Here is a 26,861-nt window from a genome sequence, read left to right on the forward strand (position 1 = left end):
TTATTTGGAAATAATTACAAACATATTTTTAAAAGGCACAAGAATTAAAATAGTGCACAGATCATTCACACACCCTCACCCAGACCCACCTATTAACATTCGACCCTGCTTACCTATGGCCTGCTTGTGTGCGCCTTCCACCACCCCATCCAGGGTGTACGGTGTCCACATTCCTCCTGTCAGTGATGTTCTCTTTGCTCACCTGGTTAGAGTGCAATTTTCCCACTGTATAGCTAACTGGGGCCAAATGCAGAGGCTTACACCTGTAATCTCAGCACTTGGAAGGCTGAAGCTGGGCGTAGTTGTGCATACCTGCAGTCCCAGCTACTTGGGAGGCTGAGGTGGGAGGATGGCTTGAACCTAGGAGGTCGAGGTTGCAGTGAACTGAGATCGACCCACTGCACTCCAGCCTGGGTGACAGAGCAAGACCCTGTCTCAAAAAAAGAATATAGTTAACTTTTTCTCCTTTTAATGAATAAGAATCGGTGGGAAGAGACTTTAAGATCACGTAAATATCAATGATCTTCAGTTGTCACAAAAAGATTAAAGATAAGGCAAATATCCTGCTCCTCATCAAAACTTCCCCCTAAATTTGGCTTTCATTTCTCATTCTTGCCTGAATCCATCATTACCAGGGTGGTGATTTTCCAACACCAGCCCTCCCTCCATGCTGACCAGCTGGCCCTCAGCATCCTACTGCCAGCCAGCACTCTTCTTCTCCCCAAGAATTTGTCTTTATTATTGGAATGGACTCGAGGATTTCTGTTTATTCAGTGTTTTATAACTAGCTGCTGATCTTATTTTGGTGCTCAAGTTGCCCTAGATGAGGCCAGTGAGACTCCCTTCAGTTGACTCCTGTATCCTCGTGACATGCCCCCCCACTTTTTTTTTTTTAAGTGCTTATTTGCTTTTTGGTGTAGTAGGATGTTCTAAGCCCATCTCCTTTCTACCCTTCCTCAGCCCTGAAATTGGCCATGTCTTCGAAGAACTGGTTCCTTTTAGTGGGTAATGGCATTAGAGACCAAGATAGGGAGCCAGTTGAGGTGTCTCCTGCTGAGCTATGAAATATATGACTGCACATAGGTCCCACACAAAGGTGTGTCTGTGCACATGCACATACGTATCCAGTAAGACCTCCAACTCAATCTGTGACTCCCTCCAGCCCATATTTGTATGTGTCTTCTTTAACACTAAGAACGCTGACACCCCAAAATTCAGCATTTTACTAATTCGATGAATCCTTTTTTTTCTTTTTTTTTTTGAGACGGAGTCTCGCTCTGTCGCCCAGGTTGGAGTGCAGTGGCCGGATCTCAGCTCACTGCAAGCTCCGCCTCCCGGGTTCAGGCCATTCTCCTGCCTCAGCATCCTGAGTAGCTGGGACTACAGGTGCCCACCACCTCACCCGGCTAGTTTTTTGTATTTTTTTAGTAGAGACGGGGTTTCACCGTGTTAGCCAAGATGGTCTCGATCTCCTGACCTCGTGATCCGCCCGTCTTGGCCTCCCAAAGTGCTGGGGTTACAGGCTTGAGCCACCGTGCCCGGCCTCAATGAATCTTAAAATAACTCTAATATAGTTTCAGAATTTCTTTTCCCAAACCACTACCAAAAGCAAACCGATTGAGATTTTGGGATTTGTTTGCTGTTCCCCTACCACTACCACCCTGCCCAGGATGTAAGGAGCACAAATGGATGTTTTATTAAGCTAGATATTTCCACTTGTTAACCTCAGGGGCAACTGGGCTGGTTCAGGCATTTGGGGCAGTGGGTCTCAGCTCCCATACAAAAGCGCAGCAACATGGACCAGCAAGAAAGACAGGTGGGGTGAGGCAGGAGAGGGTGGCTCAGGTCTGTCCAGTGGAGTTGGCAGGGATGGGATGTGTGCAAAAGGACACAGACTCTCTGGGGGGCAAGGGAAAGCCCCAGGCAGGCTGGCAGTGAAGAGGGGTAGAGTTCAGGGTGGGTTTATACAGGGTGTTGGAAGGTAGCTGTGTTCTCAATAAGTAGAAAAAGCAAATGAGAGATGGAAACCTGGAAAGGTGGGAATACATTTCAATGGGAAAATGCTTAAACACCCTCTGGTACGAGCTGAATTGTGTCCCCCACTAAATGTCGTATGTTGAAGCCTTAGCCCACAATCTGGTATGTGGAGACAAGGCCTTTAGGGAGGTAAATAGGCTAAATGAGGTCACTGGAGTGGGGCCTGCATCCAATAGGACTAGTGTCCTTATAAGAAAAGCAAGAGGCTGGGCGAGGTGACTCACACTTACAACCCCAGCACTTTAGGAGGCTGAGGTGGGAGGATCCCTTGAACCCAGGAGCCAGCCTGGGCAACACAGCTAGACCTCATCTCTACAAACTTAAAAATGAGGTGGGTGTAGTGGTATGTGTCTGTAGTCTCAGCTGTGTGGGGGGCTGAGGTGGGAGGATGGCATGAGCCCTGGAGGTCAAAGCTGCAATGAGCTATGATACACCATGCACTCCAACCTGGGTGACAGAGCAAGACACTCTCAAAAAAGGAGAGGGAGGACCAGGCGCAGTGGCTCACACCTATACCAGAACTTTGGGAGACCGAGGCAGGTAGATTACCTGAGGTCAGGAGTTCGAGACCAGTCTGGCCAATATGGCAAAACCCTGTCTCTACTAAAAATACAAAAAATTGGCTGGGTGCGGTGGCTCACGCCTATAATCTCAGCACTTTGGGAGGCCGAGGCGGGTGGATCACAAGGTCAGAAGATCGAGACCAACCTGGTTAACACGGTGAAACCGTCTCTACTAAAAATACAACAACAACAACAAAAAATTAGCCGGGCTTGTAGTCCCAGCTACTCAGGAGGCTGAGGCAGGAGAATGGCACAAACCCGGGGGGTGGAGCTTGCAGTGAGCTGAGATCTGGCCACTGCACTCCAGCCTGGGCGACAGAGCAAGACTCCGTCTCAAAAAAAAAAAAAAAAGAACCTTGTTCTGTCACCCAGGCTGGAGTACAGTGGTGCAATGTTAGCTTACTGGAACCTCTGCCTCCTGGGTTCAAGCAATTCTTTCACCATGGTGTCCTGAATAGCTGGTATTACAGGCCCCTGCCACCGTGTCCGGCTAATTTTTGTATTTTTAGTAGAGATGGGGTTTCACCATGTTGGCCAGACTGGTCTCAAACCCCTGGCCTCAAGTGATCTGCCTGCCTCGGCCTCCCAAAGTGCTAGGATTACAGGTGTGAGCCAGTGTGCCCGGCCATGGGCTTTTATAATAAAGTTCATTTTCACCTTTTGAAAAGAATTATCCCAATTATGTAAAAGTTAAAAACACACAGATGTGGCCGGGCGCTGTGGCTCACGCCTGTAATCCCAGCACTTTGACAGGCCCAGCTGGGAGGATCATCTGAGGTCAGGAGTTCAAGACCAGCTTGGCCACCACGGTGAAACCCTGACTCTAGTATAAATACAAAAAAATTACCCAGGCATGGTGGTGTGTGCCTGTAGTCCCAGCTACTCAAGAGGCTGAGGCACAAGAATTGCTTGAACCCAGAGGTAGAGGTTGCACTGAGCCGAGATCGTGCCACTGCACTCCAGCCTAGGCAACAGACTATTCCTTTTGACATCTCAGTGTATTTATGTCTCCCAGTCATTTTTCAGGGTATGAGATGTGAGTATAATGTGTTTGGTATGTATATAGTCCGCGCACATTCTCATTGTAAGCATGTCTCTTGGGTGCCATGAAGAAATGAGTGAGGTGTTTGATGGGTCTTGGGAATACCCTGTGGACTTCCTTCAGGCAGATGCAGAACAGGACAGGGTGCTGTGCTTTTGATGCAAAGAAAGGCAGATACTCCATTCTGCCTACCCTGAGCCCAGTGAAAAGTCAGTGATTTATTAATAGCTGTTCCTTCAACCTGAGAGGCTCCTGGGATGGGGCCACACTTGGGAACTATGGGCTTCGCAAAGGAACCGCTTCAGGAAGTTTGGGCACAATTCTCACTTGAGGCTTCCAGGTCTGTTTCAGAATCACCCAGTGCCTTGGCGTACAGATTACCAACCCAAGCAAGCTCCCAGGTTTCACACCCTCCACCTTCAGGTGGTTTTCACTCACATCAAAATGGGAGATCCACCACCCTTGGCAGTGCTGGGTTCTGTCTTCCCAGTGTCCATACAGAAGTCTCCAAGACAAGGGTTGCTGGAACCAGGGGTCAATCCAGATTTGTTGGGCCTGAGGCTCACACATCTGCAGGGTCCCTCTTCAGAAGAATAATTCAAAATTACAAAGATAAAATTAGGTGCTTGTTCTTGAAGGGAGCCCTGAAAAGTGAGGGAACTAGAGTTTCAGCTTACTTTCATGGCAAATCCACAAAGCCAGAGCCTCAAAACATAGTGCAGGCCAGCCTTCCCTCAACCCGAAAGAACCTGAATTTGTGGAAAGGTTCCCAGATGTCTCAATGAAATGAACAGCTTTCCAAAGCCCAGCCTCCGGCTGACCAGGTAGCTCCTGAGAGACGGGCTCCTGAGGGACCAATCACATGCAATGGGGGCAACTGCCAGGGAAATCTGCTCAGTGAGAGGGTGGCTTCTGGGACATGGGAAATCTAAGCTCCCCAGCTCCTCACCAAGGCCACTGGGACTGCAGAGGTCTCTCCAGCTATGGCTCTGCCTGTCTTTTCATAGAGGTTTGCCCTGATGCCATGGTTTTAATGTGATGTCTCTCACCCCATTCACCAAACACAATAATCCTCAAGTTGTTATCATCTCTGGCTGGTATTCATCTTATCCTTTTTTTTTAAATGAGACAAAGTCTTGCTCTTGCCGCCCAGGCTGGAGTGCAGTGGCACAATCTCAGCTCACTGCAACCTCTGCGTCCCAAGTTCAAGCGATTCTCCTGCCTCAACCTCCCAAGTAGCTGGCATTACAGGCGCCTGCCACCATGCCTGGCTAATTTTTGTATTTTTTAGTAGACACGGGATTTCACCATGTTGTCCAGGCTGGTCTTGAACTCCTGACCTCAGGTGATCCACCCGCCTCAGCCTCCCAAAGTGTTGAAATTACGGCATGAGTCACCGTGTCTAGCCCGTCTCATCGTGTTTTCTCCACTATGACTCACCTTGCTTTTCTTCTGATGACCTGCTTTGCCTATCTTGCCCACTAGCTTGCAACCCGCATAGGGCAAGGGGCATTTTCTGTATGGTTTACACTTGTTTACTTTGGGCTCAAAGAGAAGAATAAACTAATCAATTCCTTTGACAGTAAACCCTGAGGACTTCCCTTAAAGCCCTCACTCTCCTAAAAGAAACATAACTTGGGGGTTGAATGTGTTGCAGAAATGCATGGAGCATGGTGGAGTGGTGGCTCATGCCTATAATCCAAGTGCTTTGGGAGGCCAAGGTGGGAGGACTGCTTGAGTCTGGGAGTTCGAGACCAGCCTGGACAGCATAGTGGGCCTCTGTCTTTACAAAAAATAAAACATTAGCTGGGCATGGTGGTGCATGCCTGTAGTCTCAGCTACTAAGGAGGCTAAGGCAGGATTGCTTAAGCCCAGGAGTTCGAGGCTGCAGTGAACTATGATCACACCACTGCCTTCCAGCCTGGGTGACAGAGTAAGACCCTAAGGATTAAAATATGAAAGAAAGAAAAAGAAATGCATGGAGCGGCCTTTGAAGGCAGGAAAGTCTCCCACCAGAAATCTAAATCACTGAGTTCGGATGTGGGCTAGAGCCAGCGACATGTGGTTTCATGGTGTCACTCTTGGCTTCTCCTAAGGACAGCTAAAGCTTTGACCACCTCCTGTCTATATGAATGTGTACGGTATGTAAATATATACGTCTGTGTGCTGCTATATAAAGTGTGTGTACTATAACAAAGAGACTGTCTTCAGAAACAGCCTCTTCTTTTGGGCATTGAATGGGCACGACAGTTTTACAAGTGACGCAAATGAACAGATGTTTTACATACACTTTATACTTTGCCACATGCTTGGGATTCCAGGAGCTCATTTAATCATCACTGCACATTGAGGGGCAGGCAATTACCAGTTGTGTGTGTGTGTGTCTGTTTCTTTTTTTTTTTTTTTTAAGTCAGAGCCTCTCTATGTCACCCAGGCTGGAGTGTAGTGGCGCAATCCCGTTTTACTGCAACCTCTGCCTCTGGGGTTCAAGCAACTCTCCTGCCTCAGCCTCCCAAGTAGCTGGCAGTAAAGGCATGCACCACCACACACGGCTAATTTTTTTTTTTTTTTTTTTGTATTTTTAGTAGAGACAGGATTTCACCATGTTGGCCAAGCTCGTCTCAAATTGCTGACCTCAAATGATCCATCCGCCTTGGCCTCCCAAAGTGCTGGGATTACAGGCGTGAGCCAACACACCCAGCTTACCAGTTGTGTTTCTTTTTTTTTTTTTTTTTTTTTTTGTGAGATGGAGTCTCGCTCTGTCCAGGCTGGAGTGCAGTGCAGTGGCGCAATCTTGGATCACGGCAAGCTCCGCCTCCGTGCGGTTCAACATTCTTCCTGCCGCAGCTCCTGGAGTAGATGGGATACAGGCGCCCACACCATGCCTGGCTAATTTATTTGTATTTTTAGTAGAGATGGGGTTTCACCGACCCGGGTGTTTTGGGCCAGGTAACAGTCTAGGTCAGTCACCGACCTGGACTTCGTGATACGCCTGTAGACTCGGCTCCCAAAGTGTTTGTATTACAGGCGTGAGCACCATCGCCTGTCTGTGTTTCTTTAATTGGATTGAATTTTCTGCTTAATTGCAATGGGGCTAAGCCAAAAGGAAGTTATTGGCTCAGGTAACTGAAAGTAAGAGAGGCTGGGCACGTGGCTCATGCCTATAATCCAGCAATTTGGGAGAGCCAAGGCAGAGATCGTTTGGGTCAGGAGTTTGGACCGAGCCTGGGCAACATAGCACCCCATCTCTACAAAACTTAAAAGCTAACAGGCGTGGTGGCACATGCCTGTAATCAGCTACTCAGGAGGCTGAGGGTGGACAGATCATATTGAGCCCAGGAGGTTGAATGCTATAGCCTTGGTGAACGAACAAAACACCCATTCAAAAAAATAAAAAAATAAAAAAATAGGAGTCTGAGGGGGTTTGCCTATTGTTTTTTTTTTTTTTTTTTTGAGGTAGAGTTTCCCTCTTGCTTGCCCAAGCTGGAGTTGTAATGGGCGATCCCTTTTCCACGTTCGCTCACCGCAATCTCTGCTCCCGGGTCCAGAGATTCTCCGTGCTCAGCTCTTGAGTACTGGGATTAAGGATGTGCCACCATCGCCGGTCTAATTTTGGTATTTTAGTAGAGGAGGGTCCGTTTCTCTTCTATGTGTCAGGATGTGTCTTGAACTCCGACCTCAGGTGATCCGCGCACCTGGCTCACAAGTGCTGGGATTACAAGGCATAGCCTGCGCCTGGCCTGGGGTTTTCCCTTTAGACCATGTTGTTTCTACATAACGCTTACTGTGTAATGTGCGCATAACATCCTAATTTCTCTTTATTTTCCATTTCCCCACCAAAATATAAGCTCCTGAGGCCAGGAGTTTCATCAGTCTGGTTGCCAGAGTCCGGAATTGTTCTTGAGCTACAGTTGGTGCTTGGAAAATACTTGCTGCCTGAAAGAATCTCCCTCTCACATACAGTATAAATGGAGGCTCGCCGGGCGTGGTGGCTCACGCCTGTAATCCCAGCACTTTGGAGGCCGAGACGCGCGGATCACCTGAGGTCAGGAGTTCGAGACCAACCTGACCAACATGGAGAAACCACATCTCTACTAAAAATACAAAATTAGCCAGACGTGGTGGCGGGTGCCTGTAATCCCAGCTACTCGGGAGGCTGAGGCAGGATAATCGCTTGAACCTGGGAGGTGGAGGTTGCAGTGAGCCGAGACTATGCCATTGCACTCCAGCCTAGGTAACGAGTGAAACTCCATCTCAATAATAATAATAAACGGAGGCTCAGGAGGGACAGTGACTACCACATGTCAGTCCTACCCAGTGCTTCCATGAAACTTCCAAGGGCCCTGGCTGTTTTAGTCTGTTTACACTGCTATAAAGGAATACTTGAGGGTGGGTAATTTATAAAGAAAAGAGGTTTATTTGGTTCACTGTCCTGCAGGCTGTTTAGGAAGCATAGTGCTGACATCTGCACTATGAGGAGGCCTCAGGAAGCTTCCAATCATGGCGGAAGGCAAAGGGGAGCTGGTACATCACATAGTGAGAGAGAAAACGAGAGAGGGAAGGAGGTGCCAGGCTCCTTTAAATAACCATCTCTTGGGTGAACTCATAAAGTGAGAACTCACTCATTACCATGAGGACAGCACCAAGCCATTCAGGTGGGATCCACCCCATAGCCCACACACCTCACACTAGGCCCCACCTCCAACACTGGGATCACATTTCAACATGAGATTTGGAGGGGACAAATATCCAAACCATTGCATCAGCTTTCCTGACTTTTTTTCAGAAACACAATCGGAAGCCAAAGCATAGTTAATTCTCTACTTTCTATGATTCTTCCACCCAAGATGCAGTTTTGACTGCCAGTCACCAGAAATCCAACTCAAAATTGTATACAGTTTAGGATATTATTTACTTATTTTTTTTAGAAACATGGTCTGGAGTGCAGTGGTGAAACCATAGCTCACTGCAGCCTCAAATACCTGGGTTCAAGTGATAATCCTGCCTCAGCCTCCTGTGCAGCTGGGAGTACAGGCACACACTACCATGCCTGGCTAATTTTTTGTCTGTTGTAGAGATTGGGGTCTCACTATGTTGCCCAGGCTGCTTTTGAACTCCTGGGCTCGAGCAAGCCTCCCAAAGTGCTGGGATTACAGGCATGAGCCACCACGCCTAGCTGAGTGTATTATTTACTTGCTGTGAAAGACCAGGAGGCAAGGTCCAGGGTGGGGCCCCTGCTTGAACTGTAGATGAGCTTGGGCTTTGCCGTCTTCTCTGAGTTGACTTTGTCCAGGCTGGTCCTCTCTGTGCTTGCAGGTGGTAGGCAGCATACTTCTCCCTTTACATCCAGAAAGAGACAGAACCTTTCCTTGCCAAAGAACCAGACCTTCCTCTCAGTCTCATGGCTGCACGCCCAGAAACTGTGGTCACTGTGTTAGGCCGTTCTTGTGTTGCTATAAAGAAATGCCTGAGATTGAGTGATTTATGAAGAAAAGAGTTTTTTTTTTGAGACGGAGTCTCGCTCTGTCACCCAAGCTGGAGTGCACTGGCCAGATCTCAGCTCACTGCAAGCTCCGCCTCCTGGGTTCACGCCATTCTCCTGCCTCAGCCTCCCGAGTAGCTGGGACTACAGGCGCCCGCCACCTCGCCCGGCTAGTTTTTTGTATTTTTTAGTAGAGACGGGGTTTCACCGTGTTAGCCAGGATGGTCTCGATCTCCTGACCTTGTGATCCGCCTGCCTCGGCCTCCCAAAGTGCTGGGATTACAGGCTTGAGCCACCGCGCCCGGCCAGAAGAAAAGAGTTTTAATTGGCTTATAGTTCTGCAGGCTGTACAGGAAGCAAGGCACTGGCATCTGCTCAGCTTCTGGGGAGGCCTCAGGACGCTTTTACTCACGGTGGAAGGGCAAGTAGGAGCAGACATATCACATGGCCAGAGGAGGAGCAAGAGAGTGTGGGGTACAGGGGGTGCCCGCACACTTACAAAACCAGACCTCAGGCCGGGTGTGGTGGTTTACTCCTGTAATCCCAGCACTTTGGGAGACCGAGGTGGGCAGATTACCTGAGGTCAGGAGTTTGAGACTAGCCTGGCCAACATGGTGAAACCCTGCCTCTACTAAAAATACAAAAATTAGCCAGGCAAGGTGGCAGGCACCTGTAATCCCAGCTCCTTGGGAGGCTGAGGCAGGAGAATTGCTTGAGCCCAGGAGGTGGAGGCTGCAGTGAGCCTTGATCATGCCATTGCACTCCAGCTTGGTCAACAGAGCTAGACTCTGTCTCAAAAAAAAAGGGGGGGGGTGGCATATGCAGGGATGACTTTTGTCAGCTCCACCATGTTTGGGGCCTCAGGTGGGAACCTGAAGGCTGAGGTACCTTGAAAGCTGGGAGGCTGGAATCATCTGAAGACTGTTCTCTCACATGCCTGATGAGGCTGGGGAGATTCAGACTAGGAGTGAACTGACATCCTAAGCAGAGTCTATGTGGCTTCATCCTCACAGCATGGTGGCCTTGGGCCAGTGGGTTTCTCAAGTGGTGTCTCAGGGGTCCAAGCACAAGTGTTCCAGCAGAAAAAGATAGACGCTGTATGGCCTTTTCTGAACTAGCCTCAGAACTCTCCGTTTCTTATTTAACCTGCATGCACCTATTTTCCCACTTGATCTTCTGCTTGTGTGCCAATAACTGAGGCATAGTAAGCAAGGTTCTCTAGACTCAGGAGGGTGTAACCCCCACAATGCCCTTCCACTGGCTTGGCACCATCAGGGAAAGGAATCTCGTCTCTTTCCCTGGCTTAGGAGAGAAGTGATACTGTGGGCACCTCTCTGTAGTTTCCAATCCTTGCTGTATTTCCCCTGTGTCGCTGAAGGAGGTCTGATGAAGAGGGGCTGAGCGGAGAGGAAGGAACTCCCATTACTGTTTCTTGGTGATTATGCCAATCTAGGACTTTCAAAGGACTGCAAAAGAGCATGCACTAAATTCCATTTTAACTGAACTGAATTGGAATAGACCGGCCATAATCTCTTTCCTGAATGTAATGCTCTGTGATAAGAATAATACCTTAGGCCAGGCATGGTGGCTTATGCCTGTAATCCCAGCACTTTAGGAGGCTGAGGTGGGCGGATCGCAAGGTCAGGAGATCGAGACCATCCTGGCTAACACGGTGAAACCCCATCTCTACTAAAAATACAAAAAATGAGCCAGGCGTGGTGGTGGGCACCTGTAGTCCCAGCTACTCGGGAGGCTGAGGCAGGAGAATGGCGTGAACCCGGGAGGCAGAGCTTGCAGTGAGCCAAAATCGCGCCACTGCACTCCAGCCTGGGGACAGAGCAAGACTCTGTCTCAAAAAAAAAAAAAAAGAAAAGAAAAAAGAAAAAAAAAAATATCCTAGAGAGCCTGAAATGAGTAGGCACCTGTCATTCCAATTACCTAAAACAGCAGATCTTCCTAGCACATTTAGTTTCCTTGAGCATAAGATGCTACACAAGGATAGGAACACAGGGAAAGGCAGGAGAACACATGTAGTAAAGGGAAGGAGGACAAAACAGCTGACCAAAGACCAAGCTGTTGAGCTGCACCAGTACAGCCACCAGCTGGCTACATGTGTCAAATGGGCACTTGAAATGTCACTATAGTGAACTCTGAGATGTGATGCAAGTATAAGATGCACACTAGGCCAGGAGTGGTGGCTCACACCTGTAATCCCAGCACTTTGGGAGGCTGAGGTAGGCGGATCACCTGAGGTCAGGAGATCAAGACCAGCCTGACCAACATGGAGAACCCCATCTCTACTAAAACTACAAAATTAGCCAGGCATGGTGGCACATGCCTGTAGTCCCAGGTATCTGGGAGGCTGAGGCAGGAGAATCACTTGAACCTGGGAGGCGGAGGTTGCAGTGAGCCGAGATTGAGCTACTGCACTCCAGCCTGGGTGACAGAGTGAGACTCCGTCTCAAAAAAAAAAAAAAAAAAAGATGCACACTAGATTCTGAAGATGTCATGTAACAAAAAGAAGGCAAATATCTCAATACTTGTTTATATTGACATGTGAAACTGCTGACATTTGAGATATATAGGGGTAAACATTAGTTTCACCCGTTTCTTCTTGCTTTTTCTTTCTGAGACAGTCTCGCTCTTTCACCCAGGCTAGAGTGCAGTGGTGCAATCTTGGCTCACTGCTGCCTCCCAGGCTCAAGCAATTCTGGTGCCTCAGCCTCCCGAGTAGCTGGGATTACAGGTGCATGCCACTGCACCAGGCTAATTTCTATATTTTTAGCAGAGACATGGTTTCACCATGTTGGCCAGGCTGGCCTCAACTGATCTGCCCACCTCAGCCTCCCAAAGTGCTGGGATTACAGGCATGAGCCACTGTGCCTGGCCCTCTTCTTGCTTTTTAAATCGGGCTACCAGAATATTTAAAGTTATTTAGGTGACTTGCATTGTTTCAGTGAGACAGTGCTGCTATGAAGCATGTACGCTGGCTTTCTCCAGTGGCTTTTATTTTTTTACAGATGGTGTCTCGCTGTGTTGTCCAGGCTGGAGCACAGTGGCTATTCACAGGCACGATCCCACTGATGATCAGCATGGGAGTTTTTTTTTTTTTTTTTTTTTTTTTGAGGTTGAGTTTCACTCTTGTCACCTAGGCTGGAGTACATTGGCACAATCTAGGCTCACTGCAACCTCCACCTCCCAGTTTCAAGTGATTCTCCTGCTTCAGCCTCCCAAGTAGCTGAAATTACAAGCATGCACCACCGTGCCCAGCTAATTTTGTATTTTTAGTAGAGATGGGGTTTCACCATGTTGGTCAGGCTGGTCCCGAACTCCTGACCTCAAATGATCTGCCATCCTTAGCCTCCCAAAGTGCTGGGATTACAGGTGTGAGCCCTACCAGCATGGGAGTTTTGACCTGCTCTGGTTCACCCCTACATAGGCAACCTGGAGGTCATCATATTGCCGCCGAACTTAGTGTGGACACCCAATCAGCAGAGCACACTACAGCCCAGAACTCCTGGATTCAAGTGATCCTCCTGCCTCAACCTCCCAAGCAGCTGGGACTAGAGGCAGGTGCAGCCACATCTGGCTCTTCAGTGGCTTGTAAATGACAAAGGCATTTATCCCAAGAGGCACTCCACAATCATACTGAGAAGCAATACTGGAAGACTGTCTGCAACATGGTTTCCCCAAGAGAGAAATATCAAGTAACTGGAAATTTATATCCCAGCATTTGGATTAGAAAAATCAAATTGATGGATGTAACCACAACTGACAGGTGATAACCAAAAACAGCCAATGCAATTTCTTTTCTTTTTTTTTTTTTGAGATGGAGTTTCGCCCTTGTTGCCCAGGCTGGAGTGCAATCTCAGCTCAACGCAACCTCCATCTCCCGGGTTCAAGCAATTCTCCTGCCTCAGCCTTCCAAGTAGCTGGGATTACAGGCATATGCCACCATGCCCGGCTAATTTTGTATTTTTAGTAGAGATGGGGTTTCTCCATGTTGGTCAGGCTGGTCTCGAATGCTCGACCTCAGGTGATCCTCCTGCCTCGGCCTCCCAGAGTGCTGGGATTGCAGGCGTGAGCCACCGCGCCCGGCCAGCCAATGCAATTTCTAATGAGGGCAGCAAGTCAACATTTAAAGGTTATAGTTGTCAGAAAGACTGCTATTTGTGGACTTAGGCTTTAACAAAATGTTAAATTGTATGAAAACAATGAAAAAGCAGTTTGAGAGGATTAACTTGAACATTTCCCAAAAAAGATGAATCTTGCAAAACAGAAGTTTCTAACACAAATTTGCTATTGCTTATAAGATGATGGTTTAACAAAGGAAAGATCTTCCTTTTTGTAAAACAAATACCTGTGTTTCTAACGCGAGTTCTGCAGAGAAATGTAGAGGGAGAACAGAGTAGCAAAAGCCATCTCAGAATCAGTGAGACTCTATGGAAGCAACTTTACATTTTAAGTCTTCCCATACAAAGCTTTTCAATCTCATTGCATATAAAGATTAATTGCAAATATAATGCAGGGATAACTAAAAACCTGTTTATAGTACACTGATACTTTGTCATATGGAATTCCAATCAGTGACTGGCTGGCACGTACCCTGATCAAACAATATACACACAAACCAGACAGCTTTTTACTGAGACAGTCAGTATCCATAGTGATTCCATAAAGATGCCACTCTCATTTCTGGAACACTCTGCCATATTGTCATTTCGGAATATCAGAGTCAACCTGCACCATTCATAAGCACTTTCCCCCCGCAAAATGTGATGTGCAATAATGGCAAATTCTGGCTCCATTTGGTTCTTGTATATATGAAAGGCATTTGTTGGGTTTCTCACCAATCTGAACATCTCTGGTTTTGGAATATGGTGAATCCTTGGACAAAAGCTTTCCCTGATTCCACTACACTTGTTCCATTTCTTTTTTGTAGGTTCTATAACGTAGCACTAATGGGCATTCGAGGGTGAAGGTCCTGAGTGCTGATTATCTCCACATTTCCCTATTATTTGGATACAGGGATGGACGACCTAGAGCTTGGTAGTCCTATGGTCATTTCCCATCAGTGTGAACTCTCTGAGGTGTCTGAGGGAAGTGCTGTGTGAAAAGGCTTGTGTATGAATATACATTTATCATGTGTATGATTGGGTCAAATCTGGAAAGGGATGAGCTATGGCTTAAGGTCTTCCTATGTCCCCAGCACATGTGGATGGGTTTATCCAGTGTGAGTTCTCTGGTGCTTGGTAAGGGAGGAGCTGTGTGTAAAGGCCTTTCCACAGTCCCTGCACGCATACGGCTTCTCTCCTGTGTGGATCCTCCGGTGCTGAGTGAGGTGGGTGCTCTGCCTAAAAGACTTTCCACAATCGTGACACTCATAGGGCTTTTCCCCAGTGTGCGTCCTTTCGTGCTGGCTGAGCGAGGAGCTGTGGCTGAAGGATTTCCCACACTCATTGCACCCATAGGGCTTTTCCTTGGTGTGAATCCTCTGGTGTTCGATGAGAAGGGAGCTCTGGCTGAAGGCTCTGCCACACTGGTTACATTCATAGGGTTTCTCTCCTGTGTGGATCCTCTGATGCTGAATGAGGGGAGCAAGCTGGCTGAAGGCTCTGCCACACTGGTTGCATTCATAGGGCTTCTCCCCAGTGTGGATTCGCTGATGTTTGGTGAGGGATGAGCTGTGGCTGAATGCCTTGCCACAGTCATTGCATTCATAGGGCTTCTCCCCCGTGTGGATTCGCTGGTGTTGAGTGAGGTGTGTGCTCTGCCGGAAGGCCTTCCCACACTGACTGCACTCATAGGGCTTCTCTCCTGTGTGCGTCCGCTCATGCTGGCTGAGCGAGGAGCTGTGGCTGAAGGTTTTCCCACACTCGTTGCATCCGTAGGGCTTCTCTCCTGTGTGAATCCTCCGATGCTCGGTCAAGAGTGTGCTCTGGCTGAAGGCTTTCCCACACTCGCTGCACTCATAGGGCTTTTCTCCTGTGTGGGTCCTCTGGTGCTGAATCAGTGGGGTAATCTGGGTGAAGGCTTTTCCACACTCATGGCACTCGTAGGGCTTCTCCCCTGTGTGGATTCGCTGGTGTTTGGTCAAGGACGAGCTGTGGCTGAAGGCCTTGCCACACTCACCACACTGATAGGGTTTCTCCCCAGTGTGGATTCGCAGATGCTGGGTGAGGTGGATGCTTTGGCGGAAGGCTTTCCCGCACTCGCTGCACTCGTAGGGCTTCTCACCTGTGTGAGTTCGCTCGTGCTGGCTGAAGGAGGACCTAAAACTGAAGGATTTTCCACATTCGCTGCACTCATAGGGCTTCTCGCCTGTGTGAGTTCTCTGGTGCTGGATCAGTGGGGCAATTTGGTTGAAGGTCCTCCCACACTGAGTGCATTTATAGGGTTTCTCCCCAGTGTGGATTCTCTGGTGTTTGGTAAGTGCCGAGCTGTTCCGGAAGCCTTTTCCACATTCGTGACATTCGTAAGGTCTCTCTCCTGTATGTGTCCGGTGGTGTTCGATAAGTGCTGAGCTGTGACTAAAGGCCTTTCTGCATTCCTGACATTTGTAGGGTTTCTCTTTTACACACGTTTTCTGTAGAACATTTAGGTCTGGCTTCTCCCTTTTTCCACATGTTCCCCACATGTGGGGGCCTTGTCTTTCAGGAGTCATTGGTTGATGTGGGAGATTAGGGTTCAGACTTACGTTTTCCCCAAACCCATTCCTCTGCCACTGCTCCTGAACAGGCGTCTTCACAGGCGTGAAGGCCGCCGGCACTGCCAGGCTCTCCAGGCTTTCACAACTCCATTCCCAGTGGCCCTCAGTGTCCTCACCCCTGTAGTACCACAGACCATCCCACAGGAATCTTTCTACCAAGATGACACTGTTGGATATTTCTTCAGAGATGCCTTGTTTTAGAACTGACAGTTTGACTTTGGGTTTAGTTTCCAAGTCTGAAAGAAGCAAAAACTGGAAATGTCCCTTAATCTCTGTTCCAGGGCAAAAGAGTTTGTGGTGAGATGGGAAGAGGAAGGATAAAACTAGTGATTTTGAAAGGTTCAAGGTTCAAGTGGCTTTGACCATTTAAAAATATAGTTTTGCAAACCAGGAAAGGAAGAGAGGGAAACACAGAATAAGGAAGAGGAAAATAAGGAATAAGGAAAGGAAGTGGAAAGAACAGAATAAGGAAAGGAAGAGGAGAGGGAGGAAAAAACAGTTGGCACAAGAAATATGAATGGAATCTGTGAGGGGAGCACAGAGGCAGGTGCAAAGGGGATGCCCAGGAGACAGCACTACAGAGGCACTGGACTTGGAAGGAAAAGTGTGGCACCCAGGCCCCAGCTACAGTGGCCTCCACGATGCCAGGTGGCAACAGAGAAAACGGTGCTGCATGGGGAAAGTCGGCTGACACCCAGCTTCTTCCTGGTAGCATATGCTGTTGTACCACCTCACTCTAGATGTGAAGGAACCTATCTGCTCCCCACAAACAGGAATAGCTGCAACATGCATCACTAAGAGGAAGATAAATGACCCATGGTGTAACAGAGTACTTTGATCTGCCTTATTTTGTCCATTTCACTAACTGGGAACCTCTTGAGGGTAGGGGTTTCTGTCCACCTTGCTTACCACTGTATCTATAGCCCACAGCAAGAGCTCAATATACATGCTTAATGAATGAACAAATGCACTCCCTCCTCCTCCTTCCTGGCAGGACTCTCTCTTTGCCCTGGTACCCAGTCCTCTCTGCACAGCCATGACCTGGGTGCCTGCTGCCCCTACCCTGACCCCATAGTGGCCTAGAGGTGTGATGTGGGCACCTTCCCCATATTGTTATGTTTCAGTGAAAAGTTCAGTTAAAAAAAAAAAAAAGTTAAGCCAGGAGTGAATGGCAGAATAGTGGCTTCCCAAAATGCCCATATCCTAACCCTAGAACCTGTATGTCTCCAATTACATGGGAGGGAGGAATTAAGGTTGCTAATCAGCTAACATTAAGATACAGAAATTACACTGGATTATCTGGGTGGACCTGTGTAATCACAAGGGCCCTTAAATGGGGAAAAGAGGCAGAAGGGTCCGAGTCAGAGTGAATATGATGTGTGACTTGACCAGGGCTTGCTGACTGTGAAGATGGACAAGGCCATAGCCAAGGAATGTGGATGCCTCTAGAAGCTGAAAAATGCAAATAAATGGATTCTTAGCCAGGCACAGGGCTTCATGCCTGTAATCTCAACATTCTGGACAACTGAGGCGGGAGGACTCCTTGAGCCCAGGAGTTCAAGACATGCCTGGGCAAAATGATGAGACCCTGTTTCTACAAAAAATAATAAAAAAATTAGCTGGGCATGGTGACACACACCTGTAGTTTCAGCTACTCAGGAGGCTAAGGCAGGAGGATCACCTGAGCCCAGGAAGGTCGAGGTTGCTGTGAGCCATGATCATACCACTGGACTTCATCCTGGTCAAGAAAGCAAGATCCCATCTCTTAAAAAACAAAAAGGAAAGAAAGAAAGAAATGGATTCTTCCCTTCCCTAGAGCTTCCAGAAGGAATGATGCCCTGCTGACATCTTTATTATATCCCAGAGAGACCCATTTTGGACTTCTGATCTTCTGAACTTTAAGATAATTTGCTTTGCTTTATGCTATGAAGTTTGTAGTATTGTTGACCCTTGAACAATGAGGAGGCTAGGGGCACTGACCCCAGTACAATAGAAAATCTGCGTACAGCTTTTGACTCCCCAAAAACTTACCTACTAATAGCTTACTACTGACCATACTGATAAAATAAATAGTTAACACTTTGTTTTCTTTGAGACGTGGTCTTGCTGTGTCACCCAAGCTGGAGAACAGTGGCGTGATCTTGGCTCACTACAACCTTCGCCTCCTGGGTTCAAGCAGTTCTCCTGCCTCAGCCTCCTGAGTAGCTGGGACTACAGGCGCGCACCACCATGCCCAGCTAATTTTTTTGTTGTTGTTGTATTTTTTTTGTAGAGATGGGGTTTCACCATGTTGGCCAGGCTGGTCTTGAACTCCCAACCTCAAATGCTGCCTGCCTCGGCCTCTCAAAGTACTGGGATTATAGGTGTGAGCCACTGTTCCCAGCCCTTAGTTAACACATATTTTGTATATGTATTATATAATGTGTTCTTAAAGTAAGCTAAAGAAAATGCTACTTTAAAAAATCATAAGGAAGAGAAAATATATTTACTATGCATTAAATGGAAGTGGATCACCATAAAGATCTTCATCCTCGTTGTCTTCACAGTGAGTAGGCTGAGGAGTAGGAGGAGGGGTTGGTCTTGCTGTCTCAGGGGTGGCTCAGGCAGAAGAAAATCCATGTATAAATGGACCCACACAGTTCAAACCCATGTTGTTCAAGGGTCAATGGTAATTTGTTGCAGGAGAAGCAATAGAAAGCTAATATATTGCGTAAGGGCTGACTCTTATTGATGTGGAGGGACCCTACCATGACCCTCTCCCACACTGGCCATCCCTCCTGGACTCTGGTGATAGGCCAGTCTTCCCACCTGATGCCAATGGGAAATTGACTGTCATTAGACTGGGATACCTCTGCTACCTACCAATCACCCTACAGGCACATGGCAGGGCCCAGCATGGATCCACTGACCCACAGACACATGAGTTATAAACAATTATTTGGTTTAAGCTACTGAGGTCGGAGTGCTTTTCCTACGCAAGAGCTGACTGATGCATGACTTCGGGCCTTTGCACCTGCTGTTTCCTCTGCCTGAAATACTACTATTCACTCAGACTGCCCCATGGCTCAGGCTTCAAGTCACATGTCACCCCCTTGGAGAGGCTATCCCTCATCTCTCTGCTAAAGTCTCCTCACCCCCATCCTAGTCTACCTCATTGCTCATTTTCATTTTCTCAGCATTCATCACAATCTGTAATCATCCAACTCATTTTATTATTATTATTTTACCGATTTATTGTTGTCTCCCCGACTCCCTCACCAAGAATGTAAATTCAGTGGAGATGAGGACTTGCTGTCGTCACTCACAGCAAAATGGGTGCCCGCTAAATCTTCACTAAGGCTGAGTAGTAAATTTTCTGTGAAGAATTAGAGAACAGATGCAGAGCGAGAAACCAGGAAGCAAGCATGGACAGGCTTCTCTCAGCCCCAGAGGGCTCCCATCTCACCTGGGTACACGCCTGGGGGAACTCCAGAGTCCACCGCCCGTGGCTCTGCCTCTTGCTCCAGCAGGGAGACGACATTCGGCTTCGGTAACCAATGTCCTACTCAGGGAGAGACCCACAGAGTGAGCATTTGTATCCCAGGACCCTTTCTGAGCCTCAGCCCATTCCACCTTTGGTCTTCCAGGTCCCAGATGGCTGGGGGCCCCTGAGAGACTTCAGCTGTCATACCCACAGCCCTGGATGTTCCCCAGGGACTCATTCCCCTACTCTCAGTCCCTGACCCTACCCCTGCTTCTGGGGTGGACATGTGACCCAGGCCTGGACAATGAGAACTCTGGTTCCTCCCCTGCCCGCTGGCAATAATGATCACTGTGAAGAAGACTTGGCAGCCAAACCAGGACAACCCTGGGACACAGACCCTGTCTTTTCTGCTGATCTTGGTCCCAGGAAAGGCACCCTGGCAGTTGTCTTGTCACCTCCAGGGAAGCTTCTCTGGAAATGAAGCCAGAAGGAGATTGCTATGGTCTGAATGTCGGTGTCCCCCTAAAATTTAGGCTATGCATAGTGGCTTATGCCTGTAATTCCAGCACTCTGAGAGGCTGAGGTGGGAGCTTTAGCCTAGGAGCTTGAGGGCAGCCTGGGCAACACAGCAAGGCCCTGTCTCTACAAAATTTTAAAAATTAGCTGGGTGTGGTAGTATGCACCTGTAGTCCCAGCTACTTGGGAGACTGAAATGGGAGGTTTACTTGAGCCAGGAGGTTGAGTGTGCAGTAAGTATGACTGTGCCACAGCACTCCACCCTGGGCAAGAGAACAAGACCTTGTTTCTTAAAAATAAAAAAGGTTCAGGCCGGGCACGGTGGCTCACGCCTGTAATCTCAGCACTTTGGGAGGCTGAGGCAGACAGATCAGCAGGTCAGGACCATCGAGACCATTACGGCTAACACGGTGAAACCCCATCTCTACTAAAAATACAAAAAAAAAAAAAAATTTAGCCGGGCGTGGTGGCGGGTCCCAGCTACTCGGGAGGCTGAGGCAGGAGAATAGTGTGAACCTGGGAGGTGGAGCTTGCAGTGAGCCGAGATCGCACCACTGCACTCTAGCCTGGGTGACACAGCAAGACTCCGTCTCAAAAATAAAAAATAAAATAAATAAAAAATAAATAATAAAGGTTCAAATGTTGGAACGTAATACCCAATGTGATAGTGTTGAGGTGGGGCCTTGGGGAAGTGATTAATTCATGAGGGCTCCACTCATGAATGGGATTAGGGCCCTTATAAAAGAAGCTTGAGAGAGCTCCCTTGCCCCTTATGGCATGTCAGGACACAGGAAGGAAGTGCCATCAGTGAGGAGCAGGCCCTCATCAAACACTGAATTTGCTGACACTTTGATCTTAGGCTTCCCAGCCTCTGGAACCATAAGCAACAAATAACTATTGTTTATAAATTACCCAGTCTAAGGTATTTTAGCAGCCCTAACAGAGTAAGACAGAAGTGCAGAGGGAGGTGTTAAAGAAGGAGGGGCTCCCGACAGCTCTACAGAAGACCCTGCTCTACCCTGGGATTCTGTAGTCTTGAGACCCAGTATGTTTCTCTGCTTCTGTTGATTTCAGGTTGAGCCTGAGACTTGCTGATATTAGTCCTAATTGATATTTCCTACATTAAAACAGTCAGGTTCCTAAAGCCCAAGACATACAGCCCCAGGCATTTGCTATTAAAGCTCCGTCCTATACCCATATTTAACCTAGTAGAATCAGAATCCATGTCAGGGACAGACCATCAGATAGGATATGGGTGTGGCCTTACCCACAGAGACCAGAAGCCTGAAGGTGTCCAGCATCACATCACGGTACAGGGTCCTCTGGGCAGGCTTCAGCTGCCCCCACTCCTCCTGGCTGAAGTCCACCACCACGTCCTCAAAGGTCACTTGCTCCTGAAACATCACACAAGTGTCCTCAGCTAAGCCAACCCTGGCACTGGCTGTTGGTGGGGTAGCTGGTGAATGCCAGCCAGGCTGGGTCAGATGGAGTTCTCGTTGGTCTGGGGTTTTGGGTCAGGTTTTTCTGTGGGGCCTGGATGGGGGCCCTGCTAATGAGGTGCAGGATCTTAGAATCTAAGGCATCATTCCCGTTTCCAATAATTTGTCTCTTGAAATAAGAAATGGTGCAGAGGAGCCAACAATAAAGGAGTGGACCAGTCCAGCATGGTGTCACACGCCCGTGGTCCCAGCTGTTCAACAGGCTGAGGGGGGAGGATCACTTGAGCACACAAGTTTCAAGCTACAGTGAGCCGTGACTGCATCACTGCACTTCAGCCTAGGGGGTAAACAAGGTTATAAAGCTAGTAGCAGCAAGTCTAAAGACTGAATCTGAGTTTCTTTTTTTATTTTTATTTTTATTTATTATTATTTTTTTTTAGACGGAGTCTCGCTCTGTCGCTGGGCTGGAAGTAGCAATAGCCAGAATCCAGCCTCACTGCAAGCATCCCGCCTGGCCCGGGTTCAAGGCCATTGCTCGCTGCCCTCCAGCCTCATCCCGAGTAGCTGGGGACTACAGGCGCCCGCCCACCTCGCCCGGCTAGTTTTTTGTAATTTTTTAAGTAGAGACAGGGTTTCACCCGTGTTAAGCCAAGAGAGTCTCCATCGTCCTGACCGTCCGTGATCCGCCCGTCTCGGCTCCCCAAAGTGTGGGATTCAGGGCCTTGAGCCACTGCGCGCCTTTATTTTTATTTTGTTTTTCCCAAGACGGAGTCTCGCTCTGTTGCCCAGGCTGGAGTGCAGTGGCCAGATTCAGCTCACTGCAAGCTCCCGCCTCCTGGATTACGCCAATTACTCCTGCTCAGCCTCCTGAGTAGAGCTGGGACTACAGCGCCGCCACCCGCCCAGGCTAATTTTTCTAATTTTAGTAAGAGACAGGTTTCACCGTGTTATGCTAGGAGTCTTGATCTCCTAACCTCGGTGATCCGCGGACCGCCTTGGCCGTCCCAAAGTGCTGGGATTACAGGCCGTGAGCCAGCCGCACCCAGCCTGAATCTGAATTTTTAAGTTTTTTTTAGAGACGTGGTCTCGTTGTCATTCAGGCTGGAGTGCAGTGCACGATCAATGGCGTCACTGCACTCCAACTCCCTGGCTCAAGCAATCCTCCCCCGTAGCGGGGCTTTACAGATACAGCTACGAGCCGACCGACCAGTCCCCTTGTATGGGTTTTCTGACATTCCCACAGGGAGGCTGGTTTTGTTCGGGGCTTTATGGGTAGGGGTTAAATGTCAATCATAAAAATGCGAGTTCGCCCCCGTTGGCCTCGCAAACACGTCTGAGGAAGCAGCACTGCGAATGGCGCCGCCATCATTGAGCGCAGAGCATGCAAAGGCCTTCAAACTATCAGACGTGCAGAGTCAGCACCTACAGTTGTCTGACATCACCAGCTTCAGGATATGCCAAATGACGGCCGCACAAACATAAGCGACTCAGACCGGGACCCGTGCCCCGCCTGACGCGCTCAGCGCAGCGTGGGCAGAGCAGAGGCTGTGGTTGGGGAGCCTGGCGCGGACCTCAGGAGGCCGGGCGTGCAGGCTGAGGCCGGGCACGAGCAGAGGCCGGGCACGCAAGTAGGGGCCCGGCGCAAGGAGGAGGCTACGCGCGAGTAGGGACGGGGTGCAAAGAGGAGGCCGGGTGTGAGGAGGCCGCGCACGAGGTGGAGAACACGCGCGAGGAGGCCGAGATTCTCACCGGGTCTGTGGAGACGCGCAGCCCAGGGGTCATGCCCTGGCTTCTGGCAGGAACGGCTGGCCCTGCTCTGTGGGAAAGGGGAGGTGAGCAGCTGGGCAGGCCGAGGCGGTGCTCAGGTCCCCAAGCCGCGGAACTGCGCCAGAGCCTAGCTCCGTGGAGAGCCCTCCAGGGCCCCGCGCACCCGTTTAAGCGCCTGCTGTGTGGGGGGCGGCCCCCCGCGCGGGGTAGGGCAGCCTAGGGTTTTCCCGCCTGTCTGAGGGAAGCGGAGGGCCTGGCGGGTGCCGACACATGCCTGCTGCGCAGACTCTGGGCCTTAACGCTACAGTGACAAGGGCCGGGTGGTTGCGGTCCCCTGGCCCTGGGCACTGTGCCTCACTTTCCCTCTTCTATCAACAAGGGTGGCGGCCCAGTGCCCGGGGTAGGGCAGAGGTGGGGCTGGGGGCGGGGCGCGCGTTCCCTCAGGGGCTGTCGGAGCAGCTCCAGTCCAGCTGAGCGTTGGGCCCCGCCCTCTTCTCAGACCAGGGATGCCTCCCAAAGCCTGCCCCCGGCAGCCCCGAAACGGCCTTCCCCAGGCCCCGGGCAGCAAAACGGACTCCACACAGACGCGCGCTGCTGGAAACTAGCCCCGCCAGGGCCCCAGGAAGATCCCCGGACCCCCGCACCCGGCCCAGCCTGGCCTCCCCTCCCCCACCTAGCCGGCCTAGCTCACCCGCCTGACGGCTAGACAAAGGCCGCGGCACCGGCGGCCGACACTGCGCCTGCGCGCGCCTGACTCCATTTCCCAGAGAGCCGCGCGCGCATTTCCGGGCGCCAGTCCCCACGTCGCTCTCGCACTTGGCGTTGGCGGCCTCTCAGTGCTGCTGGAGCTGGAGTCACGGGGACTGGTGAAACAGGGCGGGCGAGGTGCCTGGGCATCAACGCGGGATCGGGGCCACCTGGAACGCCGTGAACTCCTGGCGCGACCACACGGGCTTTTGTGTTGGAAACTCTACCGTCAGCTTTATTGCTGCAAACAAAGCAGTGATTTTTCAAAACACATACTTAAAACCAAAGCATTCACCAAGATCGCACACACGGGAGTCTTTGCATTTTCCACACTGAGGCATTCATGGAGACTTCCCGCTGTATTTATTACATGGTTATAAGGAACATCATGTGCAAGACACTAACAATTATGACGACTTCGGACATTGCTAGGTAGTTGTCAAAATTGTGCATTTGAACAGCAGCATGATATTCAAAGCTGGTGTGTTCTCGCGGACACGAAATGAATTGTCATTTTTTGAACATTCACCAAAGCCTGCCAGTCGCTAGGCCCAGGTTCAGCAGCACACAGTAGCGAAGCCCCCATTCAAGCGGGCTTGGTTTCACCAGCATACGTCACACGTGCATGGAGCAGCCAGGCCAGAGGAGCTGGGAAAGCCAGGACTGAGCCTTGTGCTTTTGCCCTTTTAAGAGAGGACTGATTAATTCCAATCAGCCTGGGCTTGGGAACTGTATTTGAAGCTGCGGAAAAGTTTTAAGACGGGGCATTTTTTTTTTCTTTGACTGAACTCTGAAAGCAGAGAACACAATACGAATTCTCATACCACACGCAGACACTTGAAAAGATTTAGCTGGTTGACACATAAGTTAAGACTTTAAGCCCTAAAACAGTGGCAATTATGAAGAGATATAATGGCTCAAAATCATAATGCACTGATGTAAACAAAGCAAAGGCAAGCTTCTTGGCTTTTAAGGGTGTCCTGTACGTTCGAAGAGCTGTAAAGCCCCACATTAGTGACTGTCACACTGAAAGCCAGCCTGCTTTTCACTCTGCTGCAGTAAAGAGGCTTTCCATTATACATAAAATGCTATTTTTCAGTTCTCTCACTTACAAACCCAAATGCCACAAAACATTTTGTGTGTCTGTTTTTTTCTTTCACAAAATGTATACTCTTTTGTCCCCTGCCCCCACCCCACCTCCTCCACCTGTTTCCTTTTACTGGATCAAAAGGTATGAACACACAACTTATGGTGAAGTCTTTTTCCCAAGTGGTCTGACAGTCCTGGTGAGAAGCTGTCGGTGGTGCCACACTGAGCTTGCTCAGCCCTGATGGTGGTCAGGAGGCCCTGCCCAGCTCCCTCACACTTGCCCCTCTGTTTCCTTCCTCAGACCTTCTGATCCTCGGTTTTTCTCAGCCAGGTTTCTAAACCGTACATGCCAGCAGGGGCGGGCTCTTTCTACAGGGGCAGGTGCTGCTTGGCTCCAGTCAAGTGGGGTCTTGCAGACTGGTAAGCCCAGCGTCCCAGGTCTGGATTTCTCAAAAAAACCCACAGATCGTGATTTCTGTGTGAAATCTCTTGAGTTTTAAAAGCTGGTAGGGATTTCAAAGGCTTTAATAACACCACCAGTCAAATAAGATGAGCTGGAGGCTACTCCGGTGCCGCCCTTGCTGTGGTCTGAACCTCCTGCTCTCTCGTAACCACTGGCTGGGCCCTTCTCAGCTCCTTCTTGGCTTCCTGTCCGAATCTCCAAGCAGAGCATTGCTGGTTGCCTCTCTGTGTGGCCTGGGACAGGACCCCCCCACCATGAGCAGGTGGGCTGCACATCAGTGCAGCTTCCAAGCAATCCTGCAATCACAGCATGGATAGCAGAACTGTGTCACGCTGTATGTTAATGTTTAAAAAGCTAATCTGTTCAACATATACATTTAAAATATACTGTGACAGTTATAGCTCCCTGGACATATTTCTCCCTTAAAAAAATTTTTTTTGAGAGCTTCAAAACCTAGCAGTGTCTAGCCCTCCTCTGACCCAAGAGACCCTGGCTGCCAGGGAGAAAGGTGACCTGTGAGACTCCAGTCTTCCAGAGCATTAAGTGCCCAGGGCTGGGCTCACAGCTCCTGTGACAAGAGCTGGAGGACAGGAGACTGGGGCACATTATGATGGGGGTGTTGGGGTCTTTGGGGGGTGCTGGCAGAGGAAGGCACAGGGTGAGGGAGGCGTGCTGAGGTGCTGGGGCTTCCACAGCTGGGGTGAACCTAAAGAGAAGAGAGGGGCCAGCGCTGTGTCTCCCTGCAGCTGAGGCAGGGTCTTGGGACTGGGCAAGTTGGGCGAAGAACACCACGTGGTGGCTTTCGTGAGTTGCGGCAGCTGCCACAACTGCTCCAGGACCCTGGGCCACGTCCTTGCTTCTGTCAGCTAAGGTGGAGCGTGTGAGAGTGGCCCTCCAAGGGTGGCCCACCTCCCCTCAGAGGTTGAGGGAGGCTTCCCCGGCTGGAAACTGCAGCCCACAACGGTGTCTCAGTTATCTCCACAGGGACTTCCCCTCACTCAGAGTCATCCCTTCACTCTGCAGGGCCTGTTGTATGCTGAGTGTGGTCAAGTGTGGCAGTGGAGACTGTTCTAGGCACAGGAGGGGGCCAGGGTGAGAGGCAGTGTGGAGTTAGGCAGAGACACAGTGAGTTAAGGACACCAGCCTCCACCATCCCAGTGCTGGGAGCTGTGGAGGCACCAGGGCCACAAAAGACACGATGGAGCTGCCCTGCTGGGCTTTGTCTTTTCAGTGTCTGCATTTTAGAGGGACCCTGTTGGCTGCAGGATGGGGATGGGGCAGAGGGAAGGGGCTGGAGGCAGAGTTTGCTTAGAGGCAGCTGCAAGCCTTCAAGAAAAGGGGAGAGAGCCTGGGGCTGATGGTGCAGAGAAGAAAAGAGAACTGAGAGGGGTTGGGAGGTGGGTTCCCAGGGCAATCAAAAATCCTTCTGGGGCCTTGGAAGGTGGTGGTCCCTCTGAGGAGAGTGGGAACCCCAGAGGGGAGGCAGTTTGCATGTTTTTTGTTGTTTTTGCACAAGGGAAGATGAGTTATTTGGACAAACTCAA

General features: G+C 49.7%; 1 protein-coding gene across 8 annotated transcripts; it reads right to left on the reverse strand.

The window, feature by feature from the left end:
* Positions 1 to 13,402: 13,402 nt before the first annotated feature.
* ZNF135 (zinc finger protein 135) lies at positions 13,403 to 25,826 on the reverse strand. Of its 8 annotated transcripts, none has more exons than XM_017850624.1 (5): positions 23,710 to 23,783; positions 23,001 to 23,067; positions 21,080 to 21,206; positions 19,279 to 19,374; positions 13,403 to 16,069 (listed from the first exon to the last, which is right to left on the reverse strand). In XM_017850624.1, exons 2-5 carry the CDS (start codon positions 23,031 to 23,033, stop codon positions 14,349 to 14,351), a joined length of 1,977 nt encoding a protein of 658 aa, XP_017706113.1. In that variant the 5' UTR covers positions 23,034 to 23,067; positions 23,710 to 23,783; the 3' UTR covers positions 13,403 to 14,348. The 8 variants fall into 8 exon arrangements, with proteins under 8 accessions (XP_017706113.1, XP_017706115.1, XP_017706116.1 ...); XM_017850626.1 differs by having other exon boundaries at positions 23,001 to 23,062; positions 23,710 to 23,760; XM_017850627.1 differs by having other exon boundaries at positions 23,692 to 23,712.
* Positions 25,827 to 26,861: the final 1,035 nt, after the last annotated feature.

Source organism: Rhinopithecus bieti, unplaced genomic scaffold (genome assembly GCF_001698545.2).
Source record: "Rhinopithecus bieti isolate Rb0 unplaced genomic scaffold, ASM169854v2 scaffold_32008, whole genome shotgun sequence".
NCBI lineage: Eukaryota > Metazoa > Chordata > Mammalia > Primates > Cercopithecidae > Rhinopithecus > Rhinopithecus bieti.